The sequence below is a fragment of the Tachypleus tridentatus genome, chromosome 9, assembly GCF_004210375.1.
Source record: "Tachypleus tridentatus isolate NWPU-2018 chromosome 9, ASM421037v1, whole genome shotgun sequence".
Classification (NCBI taxonomy): Eukaryota; Metazoa; Arthropoda; class Merostomata; order Xiphosura; family Limulidae; genus Tachypleus; species Tachypleus tridentatus.
This window is the reverse complement of record NC_134833.1, coordinates 20,824,383-20,840,634: the sequence shown is the minus strand read 5'-3', so window position 1 is coordinate 20,840,634 and position 16,252 is coordinate 20,824,383. Positions and strand designations below refer to the sequence as shown.

Below are 16,252 nucleotides of genomic sequence, written 5' to 3'. Positions count from 1 at the left end.
GATTTGTTTTTATTGTAGTGATAAAAGTTTATGTCTAATTTAAACCACCATGGTTCAGTGGCAAGATAAAAACTCTGGGCATGGCCAGGTGAGTTAAGGCGTTCGACTCGTAATCTGAGGGTTGCGAGTTCGAATCCCCGTCACACCAAACACGCTCACCCTTTCTGCCGTGGGAGCGTTATAAAGTGACGTTCAATCTCACTATTCGTTAGTAAAAGAGTAGCCCAAGAGTTGGCGGTGGATGGTGATGACTAATTGCCTTCCCTCTCGTCTTACACGGATAAATTATGGATGGCTAGCGCACATAGCCCTCGTGTAGCTTTACGCAAAATTCAAAAAACAAATAAACAATGCCTCCGGATTTACAACGCTAAAATCAGGGGTTCGATTCCTCTCGGTAGGCTGAGCAGATAGCCCTTTGCGGCTTTGCTATACGAAAAACACACACACACACAAATAAACAAGACAGATAATCGTATAGTTTCACGCTTGAACCAGTTAAGTATTTATTTAAATATGTTTTTAAATGACTATATGAAAAAAAAAATTGTTTCAGATTATTGCGGACAAAATACAGAATAATTTATTTTCTGTGTTTTTAATAACAAATCTCTGAGTCAATTGGAATACGAAAGATAATTTGTTTCTCAGAAACAAACATTGGGTATTTTCTCAATTATCTTGGATATTTTAAGGAATATTAATTATTGTATGAAGAACCTAACGGTTCTCAATTGCAAAACTGAAAGGAAGTAAAGGAAAGACAATGATTTTCGAATGTGCTGAATGGATAAATTTTTAGCCGCGGCACATTGGCTCATAGAGTAGTATCTTTGTAATTTTTCCAGCTCATAGCTCCGTCATCTCTTGACCGATTTGAGATCTAATTACAGTTTTGTACTCAGGAGATCAAACCCTTTTGATTGATGTATTTGACCAAGGTCAAGGTCTCAGGGAGTAATTTACTCTAATCTTACCTACAAGAATTTCAGTTTTAGTGTAGAATGGTAAAAGTCTTGATACGTGATGAGACTGAATAGGTTGGTATGTGCTTGGTATTATTACTGGCGCAGAAATATATAGCAAATAAAAAGGGGTGAAAAACATTGTAGATTCATTTACTTTAATTCTAGATCTTTCTGTACTTTGTCAACAAAAACAGCACAATGTACCCAGTTGTCTTGGAGATTCTCCTTTAAGTAATATTTATTCATTCAGTTAATTAAAGATAGACAACTGATAATAAAGAAACCATCGCCTGCGAGCTCACAATTACAACTTAGTTTGTAAAACCAGATGAAACCATTCTGTAACTAAAACACATCGTACACATGTGAGAACGCGTAGGTTAGTTTTCATTTTTACGTGAGTTTTTCTAAGTGTTTTGTCAGAATGAGTTGCTTCTGTGTATAATTTCCAAATTCTTTTCAGAAAAAATCCCTAAATATGCTATAATCAGTGGCCTGCTGTCAGGATTCCTCATCGCTCTCTGCGTCACTTCCTTCTCTATTTACAGGTATGTAAAGAGGGTTTCAGGGATATTTTCAGCAAGCTATTAACTGACACGTACCTCAAAAACCAAGATGAATATTAAAAGTAAGTTCAACCCAGTAACTCTCAAAGAGGTTTGGTTTTGGACGCATCTTTTTGAGACAAGTTTTCCTTTGTTAACTGATATTTTTTAAAGTGAAATACACCATCCTCAAGTCTCCATACTAGCTAGTACTAAGGTATACCTGTTGGTAGTAAATTCAGTACATATATCAGTAAAGCCACATTCTCAGAATCATTAATTGAGCAACTGCCAACATTTTATTTTTAATGTTTCACATTTAACTTTTAACTGAGATACGCGGGATTTGGGCCCGGTGTGGCCAAGGCGTTAAGGCGTTCGACTCGCACTTTGGGGGTCGCGGGTTCGAATCCCGGTCCCGCCAAATATGCTCGCCTTTTCAGCCGTGGGGGCGTTATAGGTAAGGTAAATCCCACTATTCGTAGGTAAAAGAGTAGCCCAAGAGTTGAGGGTGAGTGGCGATGACTATTTGCCTTCACTCTAGTCTTACGCTGCTAAATTAGGGGCGATTAGCGCAGATAGCACTCGTGTAGCTTTGCGCGAAATTCGAAAAGCAATCAAACAAATAAAGTTATAATGATAAGTTTACACTTCAGAACTCTACCCACTGGGCCCAGATTCCATACTTCGTTGTGCTATAAAATTAATTTACAAATTTAGATTTCTAATGTATTTTGTGCATTTAATAAGGCTTTGTTTATTTCAAGACGTTTCAAACAGGAAGCGGAGCTGGTTTCGATGACGTGGAAAATAAAGTGGGAAGAAATAACCACGTCTTCTTCTATGAATGGACAACTAGGTTCCAGGACAAGTTTCGGAAGAAACAGTGTTTATGTAAGAAATAAATATATATTTTTATCTTAGTGTCTAATATTTCCGCATTTTCTATCGTGTAAACTGTATTGGAAGTACGATATTAATATTAATTTGCTCTTTAATTCAAAACTACACAATTGCCTATCTGCGTTCAGAGCACAGCAGGGACTCAGACTCTAGATTTTACAGATTGTGAATCTGTATAGTTACCGCGGTAGAATATTATTACGTTATGAATGCCTGTTTGTCCCTATTGTAAAATGTATCCACATGTGTATGTAACAAAGATAGGTAAGTGTCGAATAATATTAACATTAAACTAAACATGGACTCTTCTGGCTCTGAGTTGTGGTCACACAAAGTAAATTTTATACGATATTTACATAATCTATTGTGTTGCTAAAACACAAATAACTGACGAACGAAACTTGTATAAAATGAGATTTAATTGTTATGACGAGAGACGTTACAACAGAAAAAGTCTTTGCCACTTGCGATATAGTCTGAGTAGTACCAGAGAAAAACTTGTACATCACGTCTTGATGGACTGTACTAAATCTATGTCGTCTTCTCGTATATGTTTTTATTATTGGATATTTCAGTTATAATAAGTGTTAACTCGTTCATCATAATGCAAATAAGATATTAACAACGATTAGTTGGGCACGATGTTAATAACTGTTAAATGGTTTAGCATACCACGAACAAAAAGTTAATAAGTGTTAAATGGTTTAGTATACCACGAACAAAAAGTTAATAAGTGTTAAATGGTTTAGCATACCACGAACAAAAAGTTAATAAGTGTTAAATGGTTTAGCATACCACGAACAAAAAGTTAATAAGTGTTAAATGGTTTAGCATACCACGAAGAAAAAGTTAATAAGTGTTAAATGGTTTAGCATACCACGAAGAAAAAGTTAATAAGTGTTAAATGGTTTAGTATACCACGAACAAAAAGTTAATAAGTGTTAAATGGTTTAGCATACCACGAACAAAAAGTTAATAAGTGTTAAATGGTTTAGCATACCACGAACAAAAAGTTAATAAGTGTTAAATGGTTTAGTATACCACGAACAAAAAGTTAATAAGTGTTAAATGGTTTAGTATACCACGAACAAAAAGTTAATAAGTGTTAAATGGTTTAGTATACCACGAACAAAAAGTTAATAAGTGTTAAATGGTTTAGCATACCACGAACAAAAAGTTAATAAGTGTTAAATGGTTTAGCATACCACGAACAAAACGTTAATAAGTGTTAAATGGTTTAGCATACCACGAACAAAAAGTTAATAAGTGTTAAATGGTTTAGTATACCACGAACAAAAGTTAATAAGTGTTAAATGGTTTAGTATACCACGAACAAAAAAGTTAATAAGTGTTAAATGGTTTAGTATACCACGAAGAAAAAGTTAATAAGTGTTAAATGGTTTAGTATACCACGAAGAAAAAGTTAATAAGTGTTAAATGGTTTAGTATACCACGAAACAAAAGTTAATAAGTGTTAAATGGTTTAGCATACCACGAACAAAAAGTTAATAAGTGTTAAATGGTTTAGCATACCACGAACAAGTTAATAAGTGTTAAATGGTTCAGTATACCACGAAAAAGATGTTAATAAATGTTAAATGGTTTAGTGTACCACGAACAAGAAGTTAATAAGTTTTAAATGGTTTAGCATATCACGAACAAAACGTTAATAAGTGTTAAATGGTTTAGCATACCACGAACAAAAAGTTAATAAGTGTTAAATGGTTTAGCATACCACGAACAAAAAGTTAATAAGTGTTAAATGGTTTAGCATACCACGGACGAAAAGTTAATAAGTGTTAAATGGTTTAGTGTACCACGAACAATATGTTAAGGTACGCTTAAATTAATGGGATTTGAATTTTATGAACAATTTATTGTTTGAACATTAAGTACACATTTATTAAATGACCATTACTCTGAGTTATACAGTTTCTAATATTGTATTTGGCTCAACCCTTCTCAAGCTTCTGGATAATAATAATTATATAATTTTCCGTTAAAAGAGTACCATTTTATCAACGGGCCACAGACGTAAACCAGATTGTGAATTTATCTCTTAATGTTAAAAATAGGCGACTTAATACTCTAATATGCTGTTGTTGCCACACAAAGCCTGAAACTAAAATAGTTCTTTTGAAGTTCGCGCAATGCTGCACCAGGACTATCGGCGCTAGCCGTCCCTAATTGAGCAGTGTAAGACTAGAAAAGGCAGCTAGTCATCACAACAATTAGTGTGATTAACCGTCATGTTACAACGTCCCCACGGGTAAAAGGGTAAGCATGTGACTGGGAATCGAACATGCGACCCTCATATTGCAAGTCGATCGCTTTAACCACCTGACCCTGTCAGAGCTGAAATAGCTGCTTTTACAATCCCTTTCCATTCAGTTAGTCTTGTTTTAAGATGTATTTTAACATGGCTATCTTCGCTGATGTGGCTCCTGAAGAAGGAATATGATGCTAGCTTGTTTTTTGTTTGTTTTGAATTTCGCACAAAGCTACTCGAGGGCTATCTGTGCTAGCCGTCCCTAATTTAGCAATGTAAGAGTAGAGGGAAGGCAGCTAGTCATCACCACCCACCGCCAACTCGTGGGCTACTCTTTTACCAACGAATAGTGGAATTGATCGTCACATTATAACGCCCCCACGGCTGGGAGGGCGAGCATGTTTGGCGCGACCGGGATGTGAATGTTTGGCGCGACCCTCAGATTACGAGTCGCACGCCTTAACACGCTTGGCCATGCCGGGCCATGATGCTAGCTAGTTATTATCTGTGACACATTAACAAATTTAATTTTTGTAATATAATTAATGTCATTATAAAAAAAATAGTTTTTTCCCCAAAAATATAATGACTCGGATCTTGTGTCATAGTGAAAAAATTAAATTTAATATGGCTACATATTAACTTAACCTGCTATCAGAGGCTGAGGAAACGCTTTTAATACATATTATTTTAATAATTATTTCTTTCATTCCCAAGGGAGTGGGAAGTGTGTATGTGTGTGGGGATAGTCATGGTGCAAAGTTTTACTTGAGCGACTAAAGCGAGGAGCATGCGCAACAGATGCACCCATTACTGTAGGGTCCAGGTCTGTGTTTCATACACTTCCCTGTTTTTCTTGAAAGTAATTTTCTTATTTTCACATATTTTTACCGAGGTAAATTTTCGTATTTCATGTGCCCCTCCCACCAGTGGCACAGTGATATGTCCGCGAACTCATACTGCCAGAAATCGGGTTTCGATACCCGTTGTGAGCAGAGCACAGATAGCCCATTGTGTAGCTTTGTGCTTAGTTCCAAACAAACAAGTAAACCTATTTCGTGGGTTTTTACAGGGGTAGATTTTCCTCTTTAATGGATTTTTTTTTACTGGACTAGATAGAAAAATTGGGGGGCCCTAGGGGACCACACCCTACTTTCTATGCGCTACTGATTCGTATACATTTATATGAGTAGTTTCTGTAGCTCCGACGGCTGGATTATTTGCTTGCTATTAAGCTCATAGTACACAATGGGCTATTTGTGCTTTTCCCTTCGCGGGTAATGAAACTCGAATTTTAACTTTGTAAGCAAGGAGATTCAACGCTGAACCATCAGAGGACGGACGTCGTGGAGCACGACTTAAACATTGCTTATTGACAATATTATTCAATACCACTTGCAGTCTTTAATAGTGTGACAACGGTCACAGGAAACCTCTGATGGCGATTCTCTTAGAGTACTTTTTGAGCTAAATCTTTAGCACTTGAATTAATTTAAGAGTTCGGTACTAGATTAAGATGCGTATCGACTGTCTCGTTGTTTCAGATCACGAGGTTTATAAATATATGTTTCTACAGCTCAATTATTTATGGTTTCACAGGAACATGCCAACGATGTTAAGAGACCTCTACTGGGAGATTTATAATAATAAGAAAATATTAATATATCAAAGAATAAGTGTTTTTTTATCTCTCTGCCATTCAGATCTGAATTTTCTCATAGCCAATCCTCAAATAAATTATTGATAGGTTAAACTATTTTATTTTCTTATCTTCGTATTTTACACGTAATTCCACTAAAATTGATATGGTTATCGTGTTTGGAATACCAAAGAAAAAAAAGACGTTTTTAACGCATCTACAGCGAACAATAATGAAAAAAATTTAAAAAAAACTTTCTGAATGGTTTTGTAGACTTGATGTGGAACTCTTGACTTATCTGATATAACGTCGAATAGAAACGACAACGAAACGATGGAAGAAAATTAAAAGAAAAACTTTTCACTTTTGGTTCATCTAGATAAGCGCTCACAGTATTTTTTTTCATTTTTGTGAAACATAATCGCTTGGAATATAAAGCAGTGAACGGTTATCACAAACGGGAATATAAACAAAAGACATAGAGAAGTCTAACTATTTGGAATATAAAACACTGTGAGCGGTTATAACAAACGAGAATATAAACAAAAGACATAGAGAAGTCTAACTGTTTGGAATATAAAACACTGTGAGTGGTTATAACAAACGGGAATATAAACAAAAGACATAGAGAAGTCTAACTGTTTGGAATATAAAACACTGTGAGCGGTTATCACAAACGGGAATATAAACAAAAGACATAGGAAGTCAAACTGTTTGGAATATAAAACACTGTGAGCGGTTATCACAAACGGGAATATAAACAAAAGACATAGAGAAGTCTAACTGTTTGGAATATAAAACACTGTGAGCGGTTATCACAAACGGGAATATAAACAAAAGACATAGAGAAGTCTAACTGTTTGGAATATAAAACACTGTGAGCGGTTATCACAAACGGGAATATAAACAAAAGACATAGAGAAGTCTAACTGTTTGGAATATAAAACACTGTGAGCGGTTATAACAAACGGGAATATAAACAAAAGACATAGAGAAGTCCAACTGTTTGGAATATAAAACACTGTGAGCGGTTATAACAAACGGGAATATAAACAAAGGACATAGAGAAGTCCAACTGTTTGGAATATAAAACACTGTGAGCGGTTATCACAAACGGGAATATAAACAAAAGACATAGAGAAGTCCAACTGTTTGGAATATAAAACACTGTGAGCGGTTATAACAAACGTGAATATAAACAAAAGACATAGAGAAGTCCAACTGTGTAAAATATAAAACACTGTGAGCGGTTATCACAAACGGGAATATAAACAAAAGATATAGAGAAGTCTAACTATTTGGAATATAAAACACTGTGAGCGGTTATCACAAACGTGAATATAAACAAAAGACATAGAGAAGTCTAACTGTTTGGAATATAAAACACTGTGAGCGGTTATAACAAACGTGAATATAAACAAAAGACATAGAGAAGTCTAACTGTTTGGAATATAAAACACTGTGAGCGGTTATCACAAACGGGAATATAAACAAAAGACATAGAGAAGTCTAACTGTTTGGAATATAAAACACTGTGAGCGGTTATCACAAACGGGAAAAATAGTATCTAACAATTTCTCTAATGACAAATTTATGATAAAGTTTTGAATAATACAATTTAAAATATTTCAACAATCAGAGATAATTTCCTTATGCTAAACTTTAATTTGAAATAGAATATATTTTTAACACTACATATACTATACTAAAGATTCTAAACTTTCTGTAGTTTTATAATGTCTTAATTTGTGACATTAAATGTTTCTAAAATGTTTGTACAGTTGATTTTTTATCTGAAGTTTTTTCAATAAGTTTAATTTATGCTGACTCTACTTACCAATACCACTTATCTTTTGACTTCCACAACACTGATGTGCAAGGGATGAGATAACTTCGTGCATTTGTTGAAGATAAGGTGAAGATAAAACGCAATCATAGTGAGGCTACACTCGTGTACGGAAGCACATTTGTGCTAATATAGCAGTAAACTGACAGACAGCGATTTATAAGCCTAATGACGTGGTCTTATTCCGACACAACAATGATCTGTTTTCGAGAACGGCAAAAGTCGTATGTTATTTTTTACACGAATGAAAATATCAGATGAAACGTCTTATAAACTAATTAAATAATAAATTAAAATAAAAGATTTATGTGAGTTAACTTCTCGTAGCCCTACTCTGCTCATATTAACCAATATTTCAGAGTTCTTGTTCCGAAGAGACTTTTACTTCTGGAATGAAAGGGAAACAGGTGTTTACAAAAACAGGTTATTACAAGGTAAGGTCTAATTTATTTATTTATTTTTGAATTTCGCGCAAATCTACACGAGTGTACTTTGGTTAATCGTCTCTAATTTAGCAGTGTAAGACTAGAGGGAAGGCAGCTAATCATCACCACAAAACCGCCAACTTTTTGGCTACTCTTTTACCAACTAAAAGTGGAATAGATCTAAACATTATAACACCCCCAGGGATGAAAGGGCGAGCATGCATGAAGAAAGATGTTTTTGGAATAGTACTCAATATTAAGCTGATTATGTGTGTTTATATGTATGTGATCTATTGAGAAATTACTTTTGTCAGTGTTTGTTTGTGTTTTTTAATTGCGCGCAAGGCTACACGAGGGCTATCAGCGCTGGCCGTTCCTAATTTTACAGTGTAAGACTAGAGGGAAGGCATCTTCTCTAGTCATCACCATTCACCGCCAACTCTTGGACTACTCTTTTTTACCAACGAATAATGGGATTGATCGTCACATTATAATACTCCCACGCCTAAAAGAGCGAGCATGGTTGGTGCGACCGGGATTTGAACCCCCGACCCTCGTACTAGGAGTCGAGTGTCTTAACCACCTGACCACGCCGGGCTATTTGTTAGCGTCTTTACTAATGTTTTTAAACTTAACATTAAAGGTCCATCCTGGTTGTCATATCCACTACAATAAACTAAACCCTGAAAAAACACCTCAAACCAGCCCTTATCATTCAAATATTTTTGGGTAAATGAAAAAATATGTTTTATTTCAGGAAATACCTTTTGAAGTTAGTTCTGTGAAAACTCGAACTGAAATCAGTACATTTCTATTGTTGCTTCTTGAAAAATGTTTTATTTCAGGAAATCATGTTTCTTTTGTTATGTAATCATTGTAGCCATCAAACACTTTTGCTCCTTAATGTTTTAACTATGGAGTTTTAACTCCGTTTAACTTCACCATATGGTAGTCTAAATTAATTTAGGCATGTGAATAATCATTCATAATAAGAGGTCAGATGGTATTGGTTTTGGTTAATGTTTTAACTATGGAGTTTTAACTCCGTTTAACTCCACCATATAGTAGTCTAAATTAATTTAGGCATGTGAATAATCATTCATAATAAGAGGTCAGATGGTATTGGTTTTGGTTAATGTTTTAACTATGGAGTTTTAACTCCGTTTAATTTCACCATATAGTAGTCTAAATTAATTTAGGCATGTGAATAATCATTCATAATAAGAGGTCAGATGGTATTGGTTTTGGTTGGCTGATGCAAACCGTGTTATTAAGCCGTGAACAGTCCAGAGTTTTGTTTTTTGTTTGTAATTGAGCACAAGGGCTATCTTTGCTCTGCCCACCACGGGTTTCGAAACCTTGTTTTTAGCAGTATAAATACGCAAACATACTGCTGTATCATCACTGGGGGGGGGGCAGACCAGAGCAGAGGATAAGACCGAACAAAAGAATGAATTAGGCCTCTACGTCACAGATTTTCCTTTTAGTTCCACGTTTGGTGAAAAAGGAAATCTTCAACGCATGTGTACAACCGGAATTTTTTTTTATGTTTTTGTTACTATCTAACTCTTTGTGAAAATTCAAATAAAAATCAATACATTTCTATTAATGCCAGAAACAAACGTCCTCAGAACATCAACATTTTGCACTTATTTAATTAAACATTCGACGTTTCGCTTCGCGTTTTCTTCAGGAGCATTCACTAAAGCATAAACCTCTCCTGAAGATGTATAGCGAAACATTGAGTGTCTAATTAAATAAATGTAAGATTTTTGATGTTCTAAAATGGTTTATTTCTAGTGTTAGTATAACTTTCATACACCAATGTGCACTACAGAAATTAACTAAACGCCTTCTATTGTTACTCAGTGAGAAACTGTTTTATATTATCATTTTGTTTGTTTTTTAGGAGTCATTGTCGCCATAAAACCTATTGTAAAGACACGGATCGAAATTAATAGACCACTATTGTTGGAGTTAAAACGGGTAAGGTAATAAAAATATTATATTTATTTTAACAATTTGGCACTTTAAGTTACACAAGATGATTTAGTGAGTTTATTTGTTGAAAAACAGCGTCACGTCATATGATCTATCTGTCAGTTTTTATAAGGTTCCTCAATAAATGGAAAACGTTAGCCTAATATCTCGTATGTATTTATCTTTACTGAACCACTTATGAAACTGATTTATGTACGCACAAAAACCGTATTTTTCAGTAGTTACATTAATTATTTTTTGTGTTTGGGGATCAGGAACAAAATATGCCATACTTGAAACAAATGAAATAATTTCCATATTTGTTTCTACAACGTGTAGCTCATAAGCTTAAATACGTTAACACCAAATAAACGAACAAACCATTTAACTACACACTATTCAGAAACTAGCTTTAGGTTTATCTTTACCCTTATGCAGGTATTTAAAGGATGTCCCTTGTGTGTTTTTCGAGTTTGGTAAATAACATCATCTAAAAATAACAACTGCTTGGAAAAGCCAAGACATTGAAGATTTATTTATAGGTTGAAATTACGCCACCTATTGGATAGTTTATTTATTAAATGAATTTTTAAAAAGTTATTTTCTCAATATTGAATTCAGTTACTGAATAAAAACTTTGCGATCCCTACAATTATGGCAGTCATGTGATAAGATTTGCACGTGGATTTGAAATGGGCGGAAACGCCTTAAGTATAGAACAACTTATTTTCAGTTCACGGTCAAGAATGCAAAAGAAATATCGTACAATCCTAGATATAATGATTTATAAATGTATTTTTTTATTTTACACAATCAAACAAACTATTGAACTGTAATGATTTCACACGTGTTTTTACTATTATGGTACTTATCTTCAGTTCACACATATTAAAGACACCTTTCAATCATTATCACTATTGAAATTCTCACAGAAACTAGCAAGCGGTTTTATAAAACAACTTATTAAGTAATTATGTGTTGTTTGTCAAGTTTCATTATTTCTCAAAAAGTTCAGCTTGTGGAAAATGATCTTTTACATTTATGTTTAACAGTGTTGGTTTCCAGTGGCTCACTACCAATCTGACAGTATAGTTGTAACTTACTTGTCTCAGGCAGGTTACGTGACCTGATTCTGTGTAGAATGAGGCATTTTGTTGGGGTGATAGAGTTTCTGTAATATGTAAAACGAAACTGATATTACCAATCATTGTTTTCTTACTATGCAGACAAAGTTGGCATTTGTACATAGGTAAATATATATGAAATATAAAAAAATATGATAGTTTTATTGCACAATAAATCTAAAGTTAGAAAACGTGTGTGGCTACAGCTAAGAATGACTTGTGATCATAGGCTTAGTGTTCTACATGGTAACAAACTCTGTTGATAATTACTTATAAGACTAGGCTTAGTGTTCTACATTGTAACAAACTCTGTTGATAATTACTTATAAGATTAGGCTAAGTGTTCTACATTGTAACAAACTCTGTTGATAATTACTTATAACATTAGGCTTAGTGTTCTACATGGTAACAAACACTGTTGATAATTACTTACAAGATAATACCTTTCATGAGCAATGAATTTTATGCTAACTTTCTTCACTTGAAGCGGTTTGAATTTATATTATAAGGTCCACCTCGAAATACAGGTTTATTGTATTCCAAGTGCTAATGTGTGCTAATGAACTAATGAAGTTGTGCTGATTCACACATCGCTGAACTAAATATCAGAAAATTTGAGTTTTCACTTGTACTTTATTGACTCTGAGGCCCCGGCATGGCCAGGTGGGTTAAGGCGTTCGACTCGTCATCTGAGGGTCGCAGGTTCGAATCTCCATCCCACCAAACATGCTCGCCCATTCAGCCGTGGGGGCGTTATAATGTTACTGTCAATCCCAATATTCGTTAGTAAAAGAGTAGTCCAAGAGTTGGCGGTGGGTGGTGATGACTAGCTGCCTTCCCTCTTGTCTTACACTTCTAAATTAGGGACGGCTAACGCAGATAGCCCTCGTGTAGCTTTGCGCGAAATTCAAAAAAACAAACAAACAAATCATTTATTCTGACACTGTTTAGCTCTTTCTGTGTATAAGATTTGTTTGTTTTGAATTTCGTTCAAACCTACATGAGAGCTATTTGCCGTCCTGAATTTAGCATAAGACTAGAGGGACTGCAACTAGTCATCGCAACTCACTATCAACTATTAGGCTATTCTTTTACCAACGAATAGCGAGATTGACCTTCACATTATAACGCTCCCATGTTTGGTGAGATGGGGTTTCAATTTCGCGACCCCAGGTTGCGCGTCAAGCGTCCTAACCACCAAGCTCAGTGCATAAAGTATCGTTAAAGTGAACAAACAAATAAACAGTTTCCGATCATCGTATCTGAGAATATTTACTGCAGGTTTTGTTAATTGGAATTTGTCCCTAAGTTGTGTATTGTGTGGTATACGTTTTTTGAAACCTTAAGTGTTGCGTATTACAATTTGAAATGTCCTGAAAGTGAGTTAAATTGTGATTTGAATTCAAAAGTTAAATAAACGTCGATACGTTTCTAATTTATGATATTTGACAGATTAATATACACAATTTTCTTTACTAATACAAATATATTTTAACATGCAAATAATGATACAATTTATTATAATTGTTATTACAAATATCTATTACCAATAATGATTTACATATAATTTTTTTTACAAATATATAAACAATATTAAATTTTCTTTCCGGTCTCGAAACTTGCTTGATATCTTGTCGAGCGAATTAATCTGGAGTTAACGCAGATACAATTCATTTAACAGTGAATAATAACTGTATTATTCTTTCTTCGCCGTTTACACGTAGAAGTTGTATAATGTCTTCGTAATAATATTAACGTCCGAAGTTAATCCACTGAAGTTAAACGATTTGTAGTGTAGTAAATTACAGTTATAGCTTCCGAGGTCTATAGTATACAAACTGTAGCAAACCAGCAATACACTACTGGCCAAAATCTTAAGGCCAATGAACATAAAGAAAAAATATGCATTTTGCGTTGTTAGACTCAACCACTTATTTGAGTGGAGCTTCGAAAGATGAAAATAAGAATAAGGGAAAGTAAAAAAAACAAAACATTTTTAGCATTTACTAGCGAAAATGTGAACACTATGAAATTAGCCTAAATACTAACTTGTCGAAAGTTCAAGACCATACAAAAAAGAAGTCCTAAACAGGGTAGAAAATGCCCAACAAGAGGTCTCAGTAGTGAGTTGCACGGCCGTCATTCAAACACTTGCTTTGGCATGGTCAATATAAGTGTTTGCAGAAGGCTGGCTGAAATGTTATTCCAAGTGGTGAAGATGACTGCACGAAGATCATGCAGTGTTTGGAATTGACGTCCATTTCTATAGACTTCCCTTGCCATCCACCCCAAACATTTTCAATGAGGTTCAGTCCGGGCGAACACGCTGGATAGTCCAGGTTATTCGCCATGAAAAAGTCCTTTCTCCTGCGGGCATTGTAGATTGCAGCGTTGTCCTGCTGAAAGATCCAGTCATTTCCACACAAGCGAGAGCCTTCACTTGAAAAGGATGCTTTTTCCAACATGCCAATGTAGACAGCTGCTGTTAGATGCCCCTGTATAACCTGAAGCTCCATTGTTCCATGGAAGGAGAAAGCATCCCAGATCATAATGGAACCTCCTCCACTGTGTCGTGTAGAAAATGTCTCCGGTGGGATATCCTTATCCTGCCAGTAACGTTGGAAGCCATCTGGACCATCCAGGTTAATTCTATTCTCATCAGAGAAGAAAACCTTCTCTCACTTTTCTTTGTCCCATGTTTGGTGCTTTTCAGAAACTTTTAATCTAGCTGTTTCGTGATGTGGAAGGATGCGTGGCCTTTAAAGACGTTTACGATTTTTAAAGCCTTTCTCTCGTAGATGCTGTCTTATTGTTCTTAAGCTGCATTCTGCGTCTGTAATGGCCTTAATCTGATTCAACGATCGGCTGGTGTCTTGCCGGACAACCCGTCGAATCCTCCTGCTCAATGCCGGCGAAATTTTCTTGGGCCAATCACTTGAAATTTTTGTTCCGTATCCATCAGAGTTTTTTAAGAAATTTGCAACAGCAGTTTTACTACGCCCAATCTCACCAGCGATGACACGTTGAGAGAGACCTTGCTTTTGCAGCTCAACAGTTCTGCCACGTTCAAACTTTGCAACTTTTTAGTTTTGCCATGTTTTTACCCAACATAACACAGTAGATGTCAGTAGGAGATGTTGACAACGCTAATGCTTTCACACAAATGAGTAAATTTCGTTTCGTGTTTACCGATTAACTCTTTGTTTCAATATGGTCTTAAACTTTTGACCAGCTGGCATTTAGGCTAATTTCATAGTGTTCACATTTTCCCTATTAAATGCTAAAAAAGTTTTTTATTTTTATTTTCTCTTTTCTTATTTTCATCTTTCGAAGCTTTAATCAAATCAGTGGTTGAGTCTAGCAACGCAAAATACATATTTTTTTTCTTTATGTTCATTGGTCTTAAGATTTTGGCCAATCAGTGCACATACTGTTTCTTGGCGCGTTACGTTAGTTATCTTCTATAAGCGTGAGGCGATGCTCTAGAAATTATATGATTGCACAACAATACTGGCAATCAGTAGTATTTATATACACACGTAGTTCTTTGTTGATTCTTAGACTCGAGAAACTTCTACAACTTTAGTTAATTGGCGGGAAATTCGAAATATATATTTAAAAGTAAAACAGCTATGTGCATTTTTAGATATATGTTTAACTAAAACAAACCTCAATATTAAAATGAATATATAATAGTGAAGCCGTCACAAAAGTAACTTAGAATTTAAATTTTATTTTCTTCATACTTACCAAATAACTGATATAATGAAACGAACTTTTCTCAATATTTAATATATTTCCATATCTCACCCGTAGAGGGCTTATGTATATTCAGTGGTGTAACAAGCGTAGTTATTTGTCTTAGCAATAAGGTAACAAACTTTAAAATTTATAAGTAAATGTGTACTTTAAACTATCTCATCAAACAATTCCTAATACTTACACAGATGAAAGATTTACAAAACGATCACATTGTTCGATTCATCGGAGCATGCGTAGAGCCTCCATATTGCTGTCTTGTCACCGAATATTGCCCCAAAGGAAGTCTACAGGTTAGTGTTATCTTAAATACTGATCTTACGTCACCATCTCGATATATAATATTCAACTACCAGCCCTATACAGTTGTAATGTTCAGTTCAGTACCGATGAGTAATTTAAACCATACGTTTCTAAATTGTTAATAAAACATGCAGTAAAGTTTGACACATTTTGACTATTTTTTTTTTGTAATGGCGCTACGAAAACTGAACGAGGCTTCAAAATGTTGGTTTAACCGATTTAAAAGGTGTAAGCAGCAAATATGAAGGTTTAAGTAAAAACGTAAAATATGTTTTTATGTCAGTAATTGTAATTATGCCGTGAACAATGTGTTATGACTGAAATCAGTATGTGGATTTTTAGGTTATGATATACTTTTCACGATATCTCTTACACAAGAATCTTAATAATTCTACTACTGTACTAAAACTGATTTAGATTACTTTCATTTTATACTGCAAAAATGATATAATTGACTTTATGGCATAACAGGTTTTTTTATTTACATATTT

The 16,252-nt window shown here is 34.7% G+C and overlaps 1 protein-coding gene across 1 annotated transcript in view; it reads left to right on the top strand.

Annotated features, from left to right (window-relative positions):
- The window catches only part of LOC143224824 (atrial natriuretic peptide receptor 1-like), a 167,780-nt gene that overhangs the window by 100,131 nt on the left and 51,397 nt on the right, over positions 1-16,252 (top strand). Inside the window, exons 7-11 of the mRNA XM_076453166.1 lie at positions 1,432-1,516; positions 2,281-2,407; positions 8,530-8,603; positions 10,503-10,581; positions 15,647-15,751. Of these exons, the coding sequence (XP_076309281.1) occupies positions 1,432-1,516; positions 2,281-2,407; positions 8,530-8,603; positions 10,503-10,581; positions 15,647-15,751 (470 nt within the window). The remainder of the gene's footprint in view (positions 1-1,431; positions 1,517-2,280; positions 2,408-8,529; positions 8,604-10,502; positions 10,582-15,646; positions 15,752-16,252) is intronic.